Genomic DNA, 18,644 nt, shown 5'->3' on the forward strand with positions numbered 1-18,644 from the left:
ATATGGGAAATGAACTTTTCTAAGTTGGTTCGATTCTGGATTGTGTCCAGAGATTTTCTTTGTTTGATATCCCTAATATAGGATATCATAGTTTTAGAACCAGGAAATTGGTGTGATTGTGTGACACTTATTATTGTATAAAGAATCGTCAAAATTGGTGTAGAAATAGCGAAGATATTTTAAACACAAAAAATCTCGAGATCTTAGAACTGTCTTATTTCGGAAGACGCTTAATAGAAAAACGGTACAACTCATTATTCTTTTTTTGAAGTCGGATAAAAAGTGCTAGCAAGCATAATAATGAGTTCGGACTTGGCTAGAATAGCTTTTTGATTATTACCTAGTGCGCCCCCTTGCTGCTATTATAGTGTAATGTTCCAGAATACAAATGGATTTATTTTGAAGCCAAACTTTAGGGTAACTTGTCGTGGTAGCCTGTTTTTTTGTTGTCTTAAATTGTTTTATATGAGAGTTTACTTAAAATTTAAAAATGTAGACATAAAATTTTAGGATTATACACGTGAAATATTGTAAAGATCTTTGAATGTTTCCTACTTAATCATATAGAGAGACACATAGGCTTTGTTTTTATACTAATTGACGCTGGCATAGTCGCAGGATACAATGACCTCTATTATACCAATTCCACTAATCTCTTTTTCATTTATGAGTTTTCTTTTGTCGGGGCAACTAATTCATGCCTTCTCTTTCAGTCAGCTCTATTTCAGGCCATATCTTTGTCCCCCCCCCATACGATATGACACTTATTGCTTCCTTAACTGTCCCATGTAGTTAATTCTCTGTCTTCCCCTTCCTTTCTTGCCTTCTATTTTCTATTCAAGTATGCTTTTTAAAAAGTCGTCATGTCGTATAAGGTGTTCCAGCATTTTACCTTTTCTATTCTCTGTTGTTTTTATTAATATTCTTTTCTCATTCACCCTTTTGGACTTCCTCGTTCGTTACTTTTTCTGTCCAGGTTATCCTTTCAACTCTCCTCCATGTCCACATTTCAAATGCTTGAAGCATCTTTCTTTTCTTTTACGTCGTTGCCCATTCCAATAATATTTTTGAGAAAATTTGTAAAGATGTTTAAATTTTTTTTATTTAATCACGCTTACACGGCAGAATGGATTTGAATCAAATTTGATATATAGTAAGGTAGATAATATTTTATTTTTATATAACTTCATCATCATCATCATATCAGCCTTTAACTGTCCACTGCTGAACATAAGGCTTCCCTTTGGGGGGTTTTATCTGTAGTTGCCACGTTTAGCAGGCAGATTAGTAATCGAAGTTAGGTTTTAGAGATGTTTTAAGAGGGATGCTGCTGCTCAACCATTGCCTTCCCTTAGTCGCCAGTCACGACACCCAGGGGAAAGGAAGGGGTGGCCTATTCTATGCCGGGACCAAACGGCAACATATATGTATAACTTTTCCGCAATTAACGTAGTCAAAGAGATGGAATGCAGATGTTAATGTTAAATGTATGTAAAGCGAAACATTATTGCATTTAGTTATTAATTGAAAAGAAAGAGGCAGGTAACACGGCGTAGGATGTTTGTAATGCTTTAGTATTCTAGTAAGTTTCGTTTGTTCCTTTTAATAATATAATACGTAATCCTCACAACAATGTGCGGGGCAAACGTTTTGAAATGAAGGAATCGTCCAAACGTATATCGTATGCATTTACAATGAGCTCCGTGAGTGAATGCTGCCTTGTTGAATTATTTAAGAAACACAATATCATATCAGGATATTTTTTACGCTTGTTTGATACCCACCTGGCATGTAATATGGGAGTTACGTTTTAATTTATTCAGACAAATTAAATAATAACAATTTAAAAAGAGTAACTGTTGAGTTTCTTGCAGATAACATCCCGAATTCAGTAGTACAATCTAAAAAAATTAACAATTAAAAATAGTTCACAAACAAGTCTATTTGAATAAAGATTATTTCTAACCTATTCTACAAATTTTTGATTTCTCAAATTTAACAAGCATTTAACGTAAAACTCTACAAAAAACAACGGTTTTGATCGAATTATTTTAATTGTTCATGTTTAAATTTAGAATAAGAAAATTTATATCTGCATGTGGATTTAGCATCGCAACAAGCAGATTTATTGCTGAGAACACTGGCTTCTGAATTATTTCGATATGGAATCGACATGGGAGTAAGTATATTGACAGCAACAAAAAAAGATCGGTCGAGAATTGACGTTACATGTAATAGTGAAATATATATATACAAAAAATATAAATGCATTGAGAATGGATGTTTATATTAATATACCTAACAATTTATCTAATCTTACTAATGTAATAAAATTGTAACTAAGTCAGGTCTTTACATGGAAGATATTTATGAAAATATAAAAATAAAGGTCTTAATAGGACTAATGGATGCCAGTGAAGTAGCAAGCAAAAAGGTAGTTAAGTCATAAAAATCTATAAAGCCACTAAATTAGTAAATCCATTTCTCAATTCCGAAAGTAATTTAAAATAGGTGGGTATTCTGCGAAATGAAATCCTAGATTGTGTAATAAAGTCAAAGTAATTAGATTGGTACCCAGAATTCCGATGTTGGATTATGTGGTATTTTCGCGTTTCTTGCTAATGTATAATTAAAAATGTATACAAGTTAGGTAGCTAAGATATAAAAGTTTCTTTAGATTGTTTTACAAAGACTAGTACTATTTTTTTTTATATAAATTAGGAGGCAAACGAGAATGCAATTCATCTGATGGTAAGTGATTATATATATATAGGTTTCGAATTAAAATTAAAAAATGTGATCAAATCTGGGAAATTTTTAATGCAATTACTTGCAACAATGCAAAAAAGCGCTTTTTGTTTTGATTAAAACAAGTATGTGTTAAAATAAGTTAGGCAAGCTGACAAAATTTTGACACTCGATGTCTATATCTGTATAATTTAAGTAACTATTGTAATTTGTTCCAGAAATCGTGGAGGAGCAACGATGCCACGATTACAGATTCCGTTTGACGTGCCGCGACCTAGACACGCACATAGCTATACTGGAGGCGTGGTATACGACGCTGGAAGACTACTACGACACAAACACTACACATGCGAGTTTAAAATTAAAAACTGAGAACGATTCCGAATTGAATCGAGTCTATATATATTCTAGTCCGAAACACAACGGTATTTATGAGCCGGCAAACCATTCCATATTTGAAAATATTTCCAATAGTTCACTAGATTACAACGAATCGAGTTCAGTTAACGATTCATTAACAAACGATTTGGATGTGACAGTTGATTATGTGAATAATAGTGAGTGTGGTGCTGTGACGTTTGCTAGAAGCTACGGGAGTTCGAGGGAGGGGGATAAGAGACGAGTAGTTGTGGAGAGAAGCTCTTCTAGAAATTTGAGGGCGCCACTGAGCTATCGGTAAGTTTATTTTATGTATTACTACTTATAGGTTTGGTGGTTTACTATGTATAGTATTAATATTGGTTTAAGAGAGTCTATGTGGCGATCAAGGACATTGAGATCCAAAGGGGGCCAGGAGCTACGCATTAAATAGTTGCGATAGTGGAAAACTGCACGATATTTGCTGTCAGACTTCTTTTCGTTGAATTATATACACTCTGCCAAGCAAATTAGAGTTCAAAATTATCATAATAAATTAGTACTGTCTTTTGTCATTAAATCACAAATGGTGCTGTAATCGCAAAATATGTATATAATTAATGCATATGCGATTTCTATTAGATAATCGTGTTAATACCATTAAAATTTATTATGAATATTTGGTCCTTTATCGTATGCTTCTAAAGATATTTTTTTCTACACACAACCAAACTATAAAATCAGCTTCCAGCAGCAATATTTTCGAACAGATATGACACAGAAATCTCGAAGAAAAGAACACATTCCTTCATAAAGGGCCTGCTATTCCTCATTTATCATCAGGAGAACTGCTTATATTATATAAAAAAAAATTGACGATTAAGTTTAAAGCAATCGCTTGTAAATTGTTCGTGCAGTGTTTGCTGGTATTTACTGTTATAGGAATGTAAGAGGGCGGCACATTCGACATCCCTGATGACCTTTATTTTATGGTGCTAATAAAAAATTTTGCCCTGGGGCACCATATAGTCTAAGGCCGTTTATCACCAGATAGGCAGTATGTTTGTTTGTCATCATCTATTAGTATAAAAAAGGACGTCCTTACATACGACGTAAAGGAGGTTTTCAGATCTCAAGCGAAGGTATCGATTGTATAGTTTGTCATAGATCAATTTCGTAATAAATCATGTAAAAAAAAAACTAATAATTCTTTTAAACAGAATACTTTTAATTACATTATTAGTAATGTGGAATTCCGCAAATTAACACTTGGTTTAGTAAATTTGGAATTTAAAGGTTGAATTGGGGGGATTTTTCCAGTAGTTGTCATGTTTGGAAGGCGGATTGGCAACCACAGTTTGGTAGTTTGGTTGATAAATATGGTAATGTTGTAACTACTCCAACAATAATTCATTGAACGTCTATTAATATAATTAGTAAATGATAATATATGTATATTTATATGGAATATAATCATATATATAGTCTAATATTTACCAGAGGGAGACTTTGTACAAAAGTCGATTGCTTGGGTACCTCTGTCCCATTCGTGTTTCAACCGTGAAGCAGTTGTGTTTGCATGGCTGTGTTTTGGTTTGAAGGGTGGGATATGGCGTGAATTTACTGGGTACACAGGAATAACACCTGAGTCCTCAGGAATGGCAACGCATAGGGGGTATCATGGGCGAAACAGTATACTCTGTTATGTCCATGGTACTGCTCATGTCTATAGGCGACGGTTACCACTTTACATCAGGTGGGCCGTCAGCTTGTATGCCATTCTAAGTTGTATAAAAAAACAATATACCTGTTATGTGTTGATTGAAAACGTTAGAATCTATTAGAAATATTATGGGCTATCCCTATTGATGAGTTTGCCAGCAGTTGTTACACTTGGCAGATGGATTGGCCACCGCACTTTGGCTTTTGTTATTGTTTTAAGAGAAACGTCGCTGCTCATGTCTCGACCATTCAGTTCTCTTAGTCTCCCTATAACCGTTTATACTAAAAATAATAACAATATATGTTCAATATTAAATCTTAGCTACTAAATTTAAATATGTATAATTCGCAGTTTTCAGTTATACATGGTATAGATATTAATCTCAATTTCCAGTTTTATATAATAAATCGCAGTATCAAATTTTATATATACACAAAACTATAAAAAATATATGTGGAAAAAAAAAAAAAAAAAAAAAAAAAAAAAAAAAAAAAAAAAAACACAACGTTAAAAAAACAAAAACAAAAAAAAATTGTTACGTTTTGACCAATAAAAAAAAATTAAAAAAAAAATTAAAAAAAAAAAAAAAAAAAACCGTTTATACTTAAGTTTATATTTATTGTACTGTAAATCTTGTTGTTAATTAATTCTATTTTGTGTCAATTTATAAGCAATAAATACTATTATAGTGGTATCTAATAACAGTTATGATACATTTATACTCGTTTGGACTTGTTTATTGCTCTAATCAATCTTTATAACAGTTCAGAATGATACTTATCTATACAGTACGAGAATCATACAAGACTTATTGGCCACAAAGTATCAGGTTTTGTTGATATAAAAAATGTGTTATTATTGTGTAATTTAATTTATAAAATATCTTTGGTATCGCAGGAGAAAAGAATGCATTTCATGAATTTAGGTACATATATCCCGTTACGTGTAAATTGGGCAGACATATTTTTTTTTTCAAATTCAAATGGCAAACCCCGTCTTCGTCATCAAGAGGAAGTCAAAAATAATAATAATAATAAGTGATGGATGATAGGTGACGATCACACAGATTCAGTTAGCCCATCGTGACGAGATTGTGTTATGGGAATTCAACCACGATATTTATAATAGATACATATATAGATAAACGACTTGATAGGACATTGCTGGAAAAGATGGTTCCATCTTAGACTCCATTATCTGTAATAGGTTATGTTTTTTTTACAATTCAACATGGCAATTTAAATTTTAGCCAATCCAAGAGGAAGAATCAAAAATAAACATTATTTCTGTTATAATTATAATTAAGTAACAATTTCAATAATTATATGGATTTATTTAGCTATATCTCGTAACGTAATTTACCAGAACGAATTAACTGACTGACATAAAAAGTAGTCTACGCCCTTTTTTATTTAATAATAATAATAAAACTTTATATACAGGGTTGCACAGTTACATGTTTTTTGCCCTAGTATACAAATTAGGGTAACCTGTGCCTTGTAAGCCAGTTCCTTCCAACACACAAGAACTAATACTTTGTATTTGTAGATGCAGAATTAACAATATTAAGCTACAAACATAATAAACATGATGAAAAATAAGGAACAAAAACAAAAAAGAAATTATTGTTTTACTAGAAGATTACAGTTAATAAAATAATAAATTAAAACAAATACAAGTCAAGTTAAATTTCAATCCATTTTAAGCCTTATTTCTTCAATCGAGTCAATAGTAGATAAGTTAAATGTATTTGAGCCTTAACTATGAAACACAAACAAACAATCGGCGTGACTTCTGTCTTTAGCGTAATTATGTGCCCAACAATCAAACGTATAAAAAAATCCTAATAATTATATGATTTAGTTTAGATCATTATCTAGGCACGAATAAGAAATGTTTTGTTTATTCAAATTTAAAGGAGCTCGCGTGGGCTCTGTCATTACCAAATTATGGCCTTAAATAATTTAACTGGAAAGGAGTAAGTTTCACATTAAATTATAGGGCAATATCATCAGTCATTTCGGAAATTGGTAATGGATTTCTTGGAAAATAGACGCATTATTTAAACAGAAACTATTTTAATTTAATATATAATTTTGGGAGTGGTTTTCCTTTTTTAAATAATTAATTTTGAAATTTTATTTCTATAAAAAAATAATACCACAAATTAACATCGAATTTAATTGTAGTAAAAAAGTTATTTTGATTCAAAACTATTAAATCGATTTTGAATAAATTTCTATGAAACCAATTCTTTAAGATCATTTTCCATATTGGTAAAAAAAAATACACTAAATTGAGAACCCCCTCTTCTTTTGAATTCGATTGAAAAAGATTTTCAAATATAATTTTTTTTTATATCTCTTCCGATACCTTTATTATGATTTTGTGACTTCTTAATATTTTCATACTACATTTTATGAATTTACTGAGACAAAAGTTTAAGTTTTTTTTTTTGTAAAAAGTATAACTATAGATAGAATTGCCATAGGTCATCATTCAATAAATTTTCTGTCGAATTTTTTTAATGGCGAATGTTGTGCTTACCTGTAACTGGCGCACGTATCTTATTATCGTTATGACGAAGCATCCTTTAACTGTCCACTGCTGAACATAGGGCTTCCCCTTAAGGGAGGTTTAGCCATTAGTTGCCATGCTTGGCAGGCGAGTTGGTTACCGCAGTTAGCTAGATGATGTTTGAAGCGGTACACTGTTGCCTATCTCTCGACCATTACGTTCTCTTTGTCGCTTCTTACGTCATTCACGAGAAATAGTTTTATTGTAGTATATTCTAACTTTAACTATTAAATTTTTGTTGAATTTGCTATTTGCCTTAATGTGTAAATAAATTAGAAAAAATAGGGATATCCAAAAACTTTTATGCGTGTTTTATTCTAGAAATACACAAAATCATCTTTAAAATATAAAATAATGTTTGCAGAGGAATTTGAGAGAAAAGCTACCAGTAATAGGTCTATATTAAATTCTAGTCACGTGCAATTTCACGGTCGCAATAAATCGGTGCCTATCAGAGCTACTAAGCTGAGCTTCTACGAACATAGAATATACATACAGACAGTATACAATGTTATGTCCATCATCATTCATAAGTAAGCGACACTTATCACTTTCCATTAGGTGGGCTGTCAGCTTGTTTGCCATTCTAAGTTGCATAAAAAAACACCATACCTTTATCGAAAATATATTATGCTTTTTTCCAATTAGGGTTTGCTGGAAGAGAACTCTTTTCGAGTTAAGCTTGCCTTTGTACATTTACTTACCTCTGTCATATTGGCTGTGTTTCGATTTGAAGGGTGGGATATGGCGTGAATTTACTGGGTACAGAGGAATAACACCTGAGTCCTCAGAAATGGCAACGTATCATGGGCGAAACAGTATACTCTGTTTTGGCCATGGTACTGCCTATGTCTATAGGCGACGGTTACCACTTTCCATCAGGTGGGCCGTCAGCTTGTTTGTCATTCTAAGTTGTATAAAAAAATATATTTGTATGTACTATCAGTGTGTACAATAAAGAATAAATAAATAAATATTATATAATCAATTCGATCGAATTAACTGGCATTTATAATTTTGCTAGTCCATAACGTAACGGTATATGTTATACGTAAGGGTATATGTCGGTTACTTTGGTTTTTTAATTAATTACTTATGAATAATTTCTTTGTATATGGTTTATTTATATATTTAACGTTTTGTATTATTATTTTTATTAATGGTACACGTTAATATAAATAAATAATAAATCCATTCAATTTTAATGAAAAGGGTAAGGCGGCCTTATCGGTAAGGTCTCTTGGGTAATAATTAAATTTATAAGTAATTAATTAAAAAAAAATCAAATCATGAAGAATTCTGTAATTATTACTTGCAACACCAAAAATTTAAAATAATATTTGCTATTGTGTTACCATATTTATGAAACAGTAAGTTACAAATATTAAAAGGAATGTTTGAATTTGTTAATCGGGTAAAAATATATTTAATGTCAGTTTTTTTTTAATGAGTGAAGATGGAATAGTAGCCGCGCCTGCGCTATTATTGAAGTGACCAATTGAACAAGAATTAACCACTATGGTTTCCAGGAAGAACCGTGCGGAGGTCGAACTGATAGGGTGTATTGCTAGCAATGGGGCTGTTAAATCTCATTACTAACAATTTCTTTCTCCACAATTAATGTCATTTTGGTATTTTTTTTTATACAACTTAGAATGGCAAACAAGCTGACGACCCACCTGATGTAAAGTGGTAACCGTCGCCTATAGACATGAGCAGTACCATGGATATAACAGAGTATACTGTTTTGCCCATGATACTCCCCATGCGTTACCATTCCTGAGGACTCAGGTGTTATTCCTCTGTACCCAGTAAATTAACGCCATATCCCACCCTTCAAACCGAAATACAGCCATACAAACACAACTGCTTCACGGTTGAAACACGAATGGGTCAGAGGTACCCAAGCAATCGACTTTTGTACAAGGTCTCCCTCTGGTAATAAATAACCGCACGTAATGATAAATATCACTGGTCTAATAAATTTCGTCACTGTGACATGATTCAAGTTATCACTTCCTATAGAGTATGAAAAAGTATATATATACATATCGTGTTATACTAATATATGTACCATATATGTTACTGTAAAAGTCTGTAGGTACATTGGTAAATCTTAGGTTTTGTTAATAAATTTTAGGATTTATCAACAACAGTTGGTAAATGTTAGGATTTTATAAAAAAAAGATCAGTGTTGGAGTTTCCATCAAATTAGATCTCGGTTAGGTTTGGTTTATACGCATGGTGCTCGGACGGACGTGGACATAAAGATTTAGTTAGGTTTGGTTTAGTGAAAACCTCAAAAATTATTTTTTTTTGTTAATTCCTTATATTTTTATTCATTTCTTATTCCTTATACTCATGTATTAAACTTTATTTTATACTAATGGCAATACAATTAAATACTAACAATATCCTAATAATAATAGTAAAATACTAATTTATTTTATATTAAATGGGCCACGCAGATGTAATTTACTATTAAATTTGTCTACTTATACAAAAGTTTATTTAGGATGTATACGCATGGTATATGGCATTCTAAATAAACTTTATAGATACTTTCCGTAAGTAAAATCTAAACTCAATTGAGAAACGCGTCCAAGATGGAATACCTAGAAAATATTATATTTTAAATTAAAATAGGAAACATAAAAGTAAGGGAAAAAGAAAAAAGGAAGGAAAGAAAGAATGAAACCTTTATTTAGTGCTTTATCATCATAATCATCTCAGCCATTGTTTGTCCACCATTATTTAGTGCTTAATTCTTCACTACTTTAAAATTTATTTATCTTTAATATTATACGTTGATTTGCACAGCTATCAGAGTGACACGTAAAAGATCAAATAAATTAAGGGCTAGGGATATATTGTATATTTGGAAATAATACGAATTCATTATGATTTCTACAGTACGGTCTCTACACTCTGAATACTACCATCTCATCTCCACAAAAAAAAATCATCTATTTAAATTGTGATAAAATCAGTTATTTTGATTTACAAACCAAACTACTGAATCGATTACTTTTCTATATTTATATAAATCTGAAAACACGATATGTTTAAGATAAAAAAGAATTTTTCAACTAGGTTTACAAATGACGAAGTTACGACGGTTACGACTTTCCATCAGATGGGTTAGCTTGTTTAACATTTAAGTTGCATATAAAAAAACAAACAAAAAATACAACTAAATTGAGAATCTCCTTCTTTTTTGAAGTCAGTTCAAAATGCATCTACATGCAATAACAATTGTAAATATTAGTTAACTACGAACTAATGCTCCGTGTCGGAGGTTATCACGTAATGGGGTCGCGGTGCTCAAGGTATCTCATTGTTTTATTTGTTGATAATATCTATTAAATATATGCACTGAATTATTTAATAGTTATAAAGGTTATTTAAATTGTTTTCTATACTTATATTATAAAGAGGAAAGATCCGAGATTTTTGTATGTTTGTTTATAATAAATTAACAAAAAACTTTCTCCTTTATCCTCTCCTTGTATGTGCCCTATTAAGTTGTATGTTTATGTATATTTATATATATAACTATCTATATAATAGTGGACCACCTACTCTTTGTCTTTTTTTTCTATGTCCTCTACCCAAAGGTTGTTTGTAAGAGATTACTTCTGTATCATTTCGCATTAATATTTACATGTATATTATTTTTATAAATGTTGCAATAAAGTGTAAATAAATAAATAAACTATTAATATTAGAATTTCTTCATGTATACCTATACATATTTATACGTATAACTCGTTAAAAATTAATTTAAACAGTAAACGAGCTGAATTCAAAGAAATTCGAAATTTGAAATTATCCGTTCGCCCTCTCACGCATGCAAACACAAGGAAATAATCCATTCATTTCGGGGAACACGAGTATTTGGGTGTTTTTGTTTGAGGCCTTGATCCCATTATGTTATTAAGGACGATTTCTAACAAAAACATGTTATGTACTCGCCTTTATTTATGTTAGAAGTATTATGTTTACGCATTTTTATATACTTCAACATGTCTAAATTTAATTCTATTCTAATTTATATTCCATTCAATTCAGAAATGAAAGCCATATTTTAAAGAAAGTATTAAGTATGAGAGTGGATAGATATAAAGAAAGGGAACGACCGAAAAAAATGTGGATGCTTAGATGTATATGAAAGGTGATATGCATAAAAGAGCAATGAGTTTAGAAGTGACATTTGACAGGTATTTGTGGAAGAAGAAGACATACTGTGCCAACCCCAAATAAATGGAAAAAGACAAGGCAATACTGATGATTATCATTCCAATTATTTCTAATGGACAGGATCTCAGTTTCTTATAGTCTATGATCTAGTAAAAAATATAACTGTACTAGTAATTGATTTGCTCTCGCCCCTTCCGTAGTTTAAGCGAGCAAACGTGATTCAGATATTGAAATTCAGTTGTTATAGTTATATTCAGATATTTGTTCAGTCAGTGTACCTAGAAATATTAAATTAAATAAATGAATTTAGTAATTTAAGTTTTTCATTTACCACTTGTTATGTGTTCGTATGAACTTATGAACATTATAATAGAAGGTAAGATAGAAGGAAGGAGGGGGAGAGGGAGACCGAGACATAGTTACATCAGGCAGATCAAGGAAGGAGTTGGTGTTGTGTCGTATCAAGAGGTGAAGAGACTCGCTGAAAATTGTAGCGAGTGGCAAGAGCTCCACCGACAAGAGCGCAGCTCTTAAATAGATAGATAGATAGATGTGTTCGTATGCTCCAATCACGTACAATTATATACATTTTTTTATGATTAATAAAAACAATGTATTATTAAAAAATGTAGTATAGTATGGTACCAGCCGTTAACTCTTCACTATTGAACATAGGCCTCTCCCTTGGGGGGTGTTGGCAGTAGTCCTTACGCTTAGCAGGCGGGATGGCAACCGCAGTTATATTTTGGTGATGTTTTATAGAGGCACTGCTGCCCATTCCTCGAACAATAAGTTCTTTTAGTCGCCTCTTACGACACCCACGGCATAAGTAGAAGTGGCCTATTCTGTGCCAGGACCACACGACCAATTATTATCTATATGAAGAGGGATTTAATAAAAATTGTTTTTAATGACTGAATTTGTGAAAAGTATGAAAGAAAATGCGGTCATTGTATTTTTTTTATTGATGATAATGGATTAGTAACCCCTCTCCTTTATTGGTATTCGTTGGCGGGGCACCAGCGAGGAATGATAGATGAGAATGAACTCAGATGTATTGGTCTATGTTGAATAAATCACCAGAAAATAACCAAAATTGTTTTCAAAGAGAACGACGTGTGGACGTCGACCTGATAGGGTCGACGTTCCCACGTCGACATTCCGAGGATCCTATTGCTAGCAGCAATGGGATCACTAATCCCAATTACAAGCTTTTTCATCACTTCCGTCCTAAATAATATTAACAGTATCAAAAATGTCATGCCAATTTGTCTATAGAAGATAAGTGGTAAACGAAAGCGGTAAGGTGAAAGGGATTGATAGTATTGGGGCCTAACAGCCCCATTAATAGCAATGTCAGATCAACCTTTATGCGGTTTTTTTCTGGAAACCATTGTAATTGTACTTGTAAAAATCTTTATTGTACATAACTCAGATTAAATACTGGTAAATGATTTAATATACAATGGCGGACTTATCCCATAAAGGGATCTCTTACAGTCAACCTTTGAGAAGCTGAAAGAAAACTGTAGAATGTATAAGGGTATTAACCGTACAATTAAAGATAAACTAAATAATACCCAGTAAAAAAAAAATGAATATATAACAATCATCATGATTAATTCTTGATGAATTCGTTACGATGAGCTAACTGATCATCTCTCACTGGTGTTCTTCCACTGTATATTTAATGGGTGATAATGAAATGGTAACCCCACCCTCGCTATCGGTATATATCGGCTGGGCACCAGTAAAGGATGATAGATGAGGATGAAACAGGTCAGTTAGCCCATCGTGACAAATTCAACAAGAATTGTTCACTGTGGTTTCCAGGGGGAACCACGTGGATGTCGACCTAATATATATTGCTAGCAATGGGGCTGTCAAACTCCATTGCTAACAATCCCTTTACCCCTTCCAGTGTATATTGATAGCGCAGGCGAGGTTACCATTCCATTATTATCCATAAAAAAAAGTGGCAGATAAATTTTCGTTAATACACACATGGGAAAGTACTGTTTGAAAAATAATATGATGAACTTGTTTAGTTAGCTCAGCTGATGCCTTTGCCGACTCGTTACTAAGTCGTCGCGTCTCACTTCTAACGATAAAAAGAAATATGGCCCCAGTGTCACCCCGACTGGGAAGTAAATTAGTTTTTATTAATGATCTCCGTGATTTACTTTAATTATATTGTTACGGTTCCTTCCTTATTTAGTTATGCTTTGATATTAATAATATTTTTTTATATAATACCCTAAAAAAGGAGGGTAAAGGAATCTTTAGAGTGTACCTATAAATACAAGAGGTCTTTATTAGAGATAAGTTCATCTTACGTCTATAATTGATTTTATTTATAACTAGTTTACCAGAGGGAGACTTTGTACGAAAGTCGATTGCTTGGGTACCTCTGTCCCAGACCGTGAAGCAGCTGTGTTTGCATGGCTGTGTTTCGGTTTGAAGATATAGCGTGAATTTATACAGAGGAATAACACCTGAGTCCTCAGGAATGGCAACGCATGGGGGGTATCATGGGCGAAACAGTATACTCTGTTATATATAAATGGGGTGTTGTTAGTTATTATTTATTGTCGCAAGACATGGTATCTTAGGGTTTTACCGTGTAGGGGTAATAGAAGAGCAAGAAGACTAGCATGGGCTTCTTTAAAAAAGGGATATAGAGGTTTCTTCAGGGTGGGCAACGCGCGCGTAAAGCCCCTGGTATTACAGGCGTTCATAGGCTACGGTAACTGCTTACCTTCAGGTGGGCCATATGTTTAATTACGATGATATATATATATTGCACAACTTGAAGAATAGTATAAATGTAGTAAATAAATTAAATTATTTTTTTATACAACTTAGAATGGCAAACAAGCTGTCGGCCCACCTGATGGAAAGTGGTAACCGTCGCATATAGACATGAGCAGTACCATGGACATAACAGAGTATACTGTTTCGCCCATGATACCCTCCATGGGTTGCCATTGCCATGCCATGTTATTCCTCTGTACCCAGTAAATTCACGCCATATCCCACCCTTCATATCGAAACACTGCCATGCAAACACAACTGCTTCACGGTTAAAACACGAATGAGACAGAGGTACCCAAGCAATCGACTTTTGTACAAAGTCTGTTCGTCTAAAGCGTGTTTTTATCATAATATCTGTGCCTAACATTGTACCAATCATAATTTCGTGCTCTCTGTCGACGGACAAATGGGGCCAATCTCTTTGTATACTTATAAGATTGCGTATCATGTATCACTTTTGTATTAGGGCTGCCAAAAAATACAGATCCGGCGAAGATAATGTATCACACTAATATAATAGAATGTTTAGGAAAAAGTAAGTAGATAAAGGAAAATATATAAATAGAAATAATAAAATATAGTAAAAATAGACATCAGGCAAGTTGAATATTGTAAGTGATATTATCACAGCGTTGTTATTGTAACACTATGAAAAGGGGGGGGAAAGGGTTTGTAAGTAATGGAGACTGAGAATCCTACTGCTAGCAATATACCCAACCAGGTCGACCTCCTCGCGGTTCCCCCTGGAAACTATCATGATTAATTCCTGATGAATTCATCATGATGGGCTAACTGGCCCTTTTTTCATCCTCATCGATCACCCTTCACTGGTGCCCCGCCAGCGTATCCCGTTAGCACAGGCGGGGTTTCTATTCCATTTTCTACCAATAAAAAAAAAAAAACACTATGAGAAGAATATCAATTAAGATTATCAATCTTGATTTTAACTCATTCCGATTTTAACTTATGTTGATTTTAATCATATGTTGTTGTATTATTAAATAGTAGATAGTTGTATTACATTGTACTTTTAAAATGACTAAATATTTTTTTTAGCATCTTTCATACTTGTAGGGTTATAAATAGAAATAATATTATAGCTAGTAAAAATAAATATCAGGCAAGTTATATATTGGAAGTGATATAATAATATATAGTTATTATTGTAATGTGGTGAATATCAATTAAGATTTTGATCTTGATTTTAACTCATCTTGATTTTAAACTAATTCGATTTTAACTTATTTTCTTTTTAAACAATTCTGTTTCTAATTTATCCATATTTTTAACCCAGTCTGGATTTTAAAGATTAACTGCTCATGTTTTTTTTATTTTTTATTATATTTTATTTTTTAAATGACTTGGTAGCAGTATTGATTTTCTTTTTTCCAGCACTTTTTGATATAAGTAGGGTAGGGTAGTACTCCTAAAAATACAGATAGACCAGTAGGTCTGTATAAGTACTGTTACGCTATGTTATTTCTAATTATTTTTATATAATACTAAGAACTCATATACGTATTATTCTTGACTGACCGACTAGTTAATCAATGCACAGTCAAAAAGTCTGCAGCTAAAACTGTAATATTTTGCACGAAGTTTCCTTATGTAATATGCTTGTATCGTTACGAAATAGTTTTTTTTAATTCCCACGGGAACAGGAGATAATAAGTTACGTAAGACGAAACACCCGGAAATAGTTTAACTACATGTCCATGTTTAGAAAGTTCGAAAGAAGTGAGTAGCCTTGAGTTTCTTGTCAGGTAATATGTAAACCAAGAGAAGGGGGATGGAATTGTTACTAACAGGGACTGTCGGCCCCGTTGCTGGAAATGTACCTCGATAACTTTATCTGGACACGGTCTCTAATGGAAATATATATGTATCTATAACTACTCCTTTCTATCCAAAGGTTGCCTGGAAGAGATCGCTCTTAGCGATAAGGCCGCGTATTGTTTTCTTAGTGTGAATATTTCTTGTAATTGTTTGTATCTATAATAAGTTTACTATTGTAATCTTTTGTAGGTAACAATAAAGAGTATCTATCTATCTATACGCATTTATATGGGGTCGACGTGTTTTCAATTTAACGTTATGTAGTTTATTTATTTATGTTTATCAGGTTAAAGCGTTCCCGTGAATTGAATGTAGCTGTGGATTGGCGAATGTCAATCGGCGAGTCCGAATCCGTCCTGAACTTGACGAATGAAGATCAGAAGGTGTCTTTAGCAGTTTATAATTCAGTTTAAATGTTGTGTTTGATTAAAAGTCTTTTTTAAACAAGTTCTCTAAGTTGTGAAAGTTACTGACACTGTTGTTACAGAACACCTTTTTACAAAAACAATTGAGTAATATTTACAATTTTTATTTAATGGATGATAATGGAATAGTAACCCCACCCGTGCTATCGGTATACAACCAGTGAAGGATGATAGGTGAGGATGAAGTAGGTCAGTTAGCCCATCGTGACGAATTCAACAAGAATTGTTCACGATGGTTTCCAGGGGGAACCACGTGTAGGTCGACTTAATAAGGTATATTGCTAGCAATGGGGCTGTCAAACTCAATTGCTAACAATCCATTTCCCCCCAATATTTACTATTGAAATGATCTACTTCAACGTATTTTCCTGTATATGTATAGATAATAGCGAAAATCTATACTTATAATAAATCTGTATAGAGGTCAATTCTGTACATGAAATATATTTCCAAAATAACTATTAGGGGGTGATTAGTGATTGATACTGATGCCAAAAATGCAATCAGTACAATTTTCGTCTGTCTGTCTGTATGTTTGTTATAGAAACAAAAACTACTAGATGGATTTTAACGAAACTTGGTACAATTATTCTTCATACTCCTAGGCAGGTTATAGTATACTTTTCATCACGCTACGATCAATAGGAGCAGAGCAGTGAAGAGAAATGTGTCTGTTACGTCAAAACCACTGAACCGTGAGGAAGGATATAAGCTACTTATTTTACGAAAAACGATGGAAACGCGGACGAAGTCGCGGGCAACAGCTAGTCTAAAATAATTATGAATAATATAAATGTTTATTGATTTATGTAAAAAGTGAATTTGTTTTTTTTATAGATAGAAAATTGTGTTAAATTGACGAAAGGTTGTTTTCGCATACTTTTGTTTCCATGTATCGTAATTTCATAAGTTTTTTTATAATCGATGAGACATATTCTAATATTACCTCCATTGTGCACAATGCACGTTTTAAAATTTATATTTTTGATTTTCTCTATTTTTATTATACCTTCTTTTATTTTAGACTATACAAAATTATTATTCATATGTAGATAGATAGATAGACAGACAGATATAGATAACCTATATTGTTTCTATTGTGTATTGTTTTTACGATAAGCGAAGCTGTTTAATTTTCATAAAAAAACTATGGTTTTATAATATTGCTTATTAAAATCGATGGAGAATTTGTGAGAATGTGAGGATGGATGGATATTTATTAGATTTTCATTTTAATACAATTGATCAGATTTTAAATAAAATTGGTACGAGAAAAGGTTTTTGTGCAACTTTCAATGGCAAACAAGCTGACGGTCCACCTGATGGAAAGTGGTAACTGTCGCCTATAGACATAAGCAGTACCATGGACATAACAGAGTATACTGTTTCGCTCATGATACCTCCATGCGTTGACATTTTTAAGGACTCAGGCGTTATTTTTCTGTACCCTGTAAATTAAAAAAAAACACCTGAGTCCTCAGGAATGGCAACGCCCCATGCGACTTAGGTGTTTTTTTTTTGATGGGTGAAAATGGAATGGTAACCCCGCCTGCGCTAACGGAGTACGCTGACGGAGTATCAGTGAAGGGTGATAGATGAGAATGAAAACAGGCCAGTTAGCCCATCATGATGAATTCATCAGGAATTAACCATGATAGTTTCCAGGGGGAACCGCGAGGAGGTCGACCTGGTCGGGTATATTGCTAGCTATCTTAGTCTCCATTACTAACAGTCCCTTTCCCCCCAGACTCAGGTGTTATTCCTCTGTACCCTGTAAATTTACTGCCATATTACATAAATAGGTTATGTCCTAATTTAACGTATAAGATACTTTATATGCTGATGCATGGGAGCATAGCCACGAGAAACAGCTAGTCTCATCTATATTGAGTACCGTTGCTTTGTAGTTAAAAACATCAGATTAAAAATAACGTCATATATAGACACAGGACGACCTTCTCAAA

At 32.8% G+C, this 18,644-nt stretch overlaps 1 protein-coding gene across 3 annotated transcripts in view; it reads left to right on the plus strand.

Moving 5' to 3' along the window:
- LOC113511344 (uncharacterized) overlaps positions 1–18,644 on the plus strand; it is a 192,487-nt gene that overhangs the window by 17,944 nt on the left and 155,899 nt on the right. For all 3 annotated transcript variants that reach the window (XR_008253679.1, XM_052901871.1, XM_052901872.1), the window contains exon 2: positions 2,967–3,423. Coding sequence is in view for 2 of the 3 variants with exons in the window: in XM_052901871.1 (XP_052757831.1) it covers positions 2,967–3,423 (457 nt within the window). In the remaining variant the exon portion in view is untranslated. The remainder of the gene's footprint in view (positions 1–2,966; positions 3,424–18,644) is intronic.

The sequence above is a fragment of the Galleria mellonella genome, unplaced genomic scaffold (assembly GCF_026898425.1).
Source record: "Galleria mellonella isolate WM207_F2 unplaced genomic scaffold, CSIRO_AGI_GalMel_v1 utg83, whole genome shotgun sequence".
NCBI classification, from domain to species: Eukaryota; Metazoa; Arthropoda; class Insecta; order Lepidoptera; family Pyralidae; genus Galleria; species Galleria mellonella.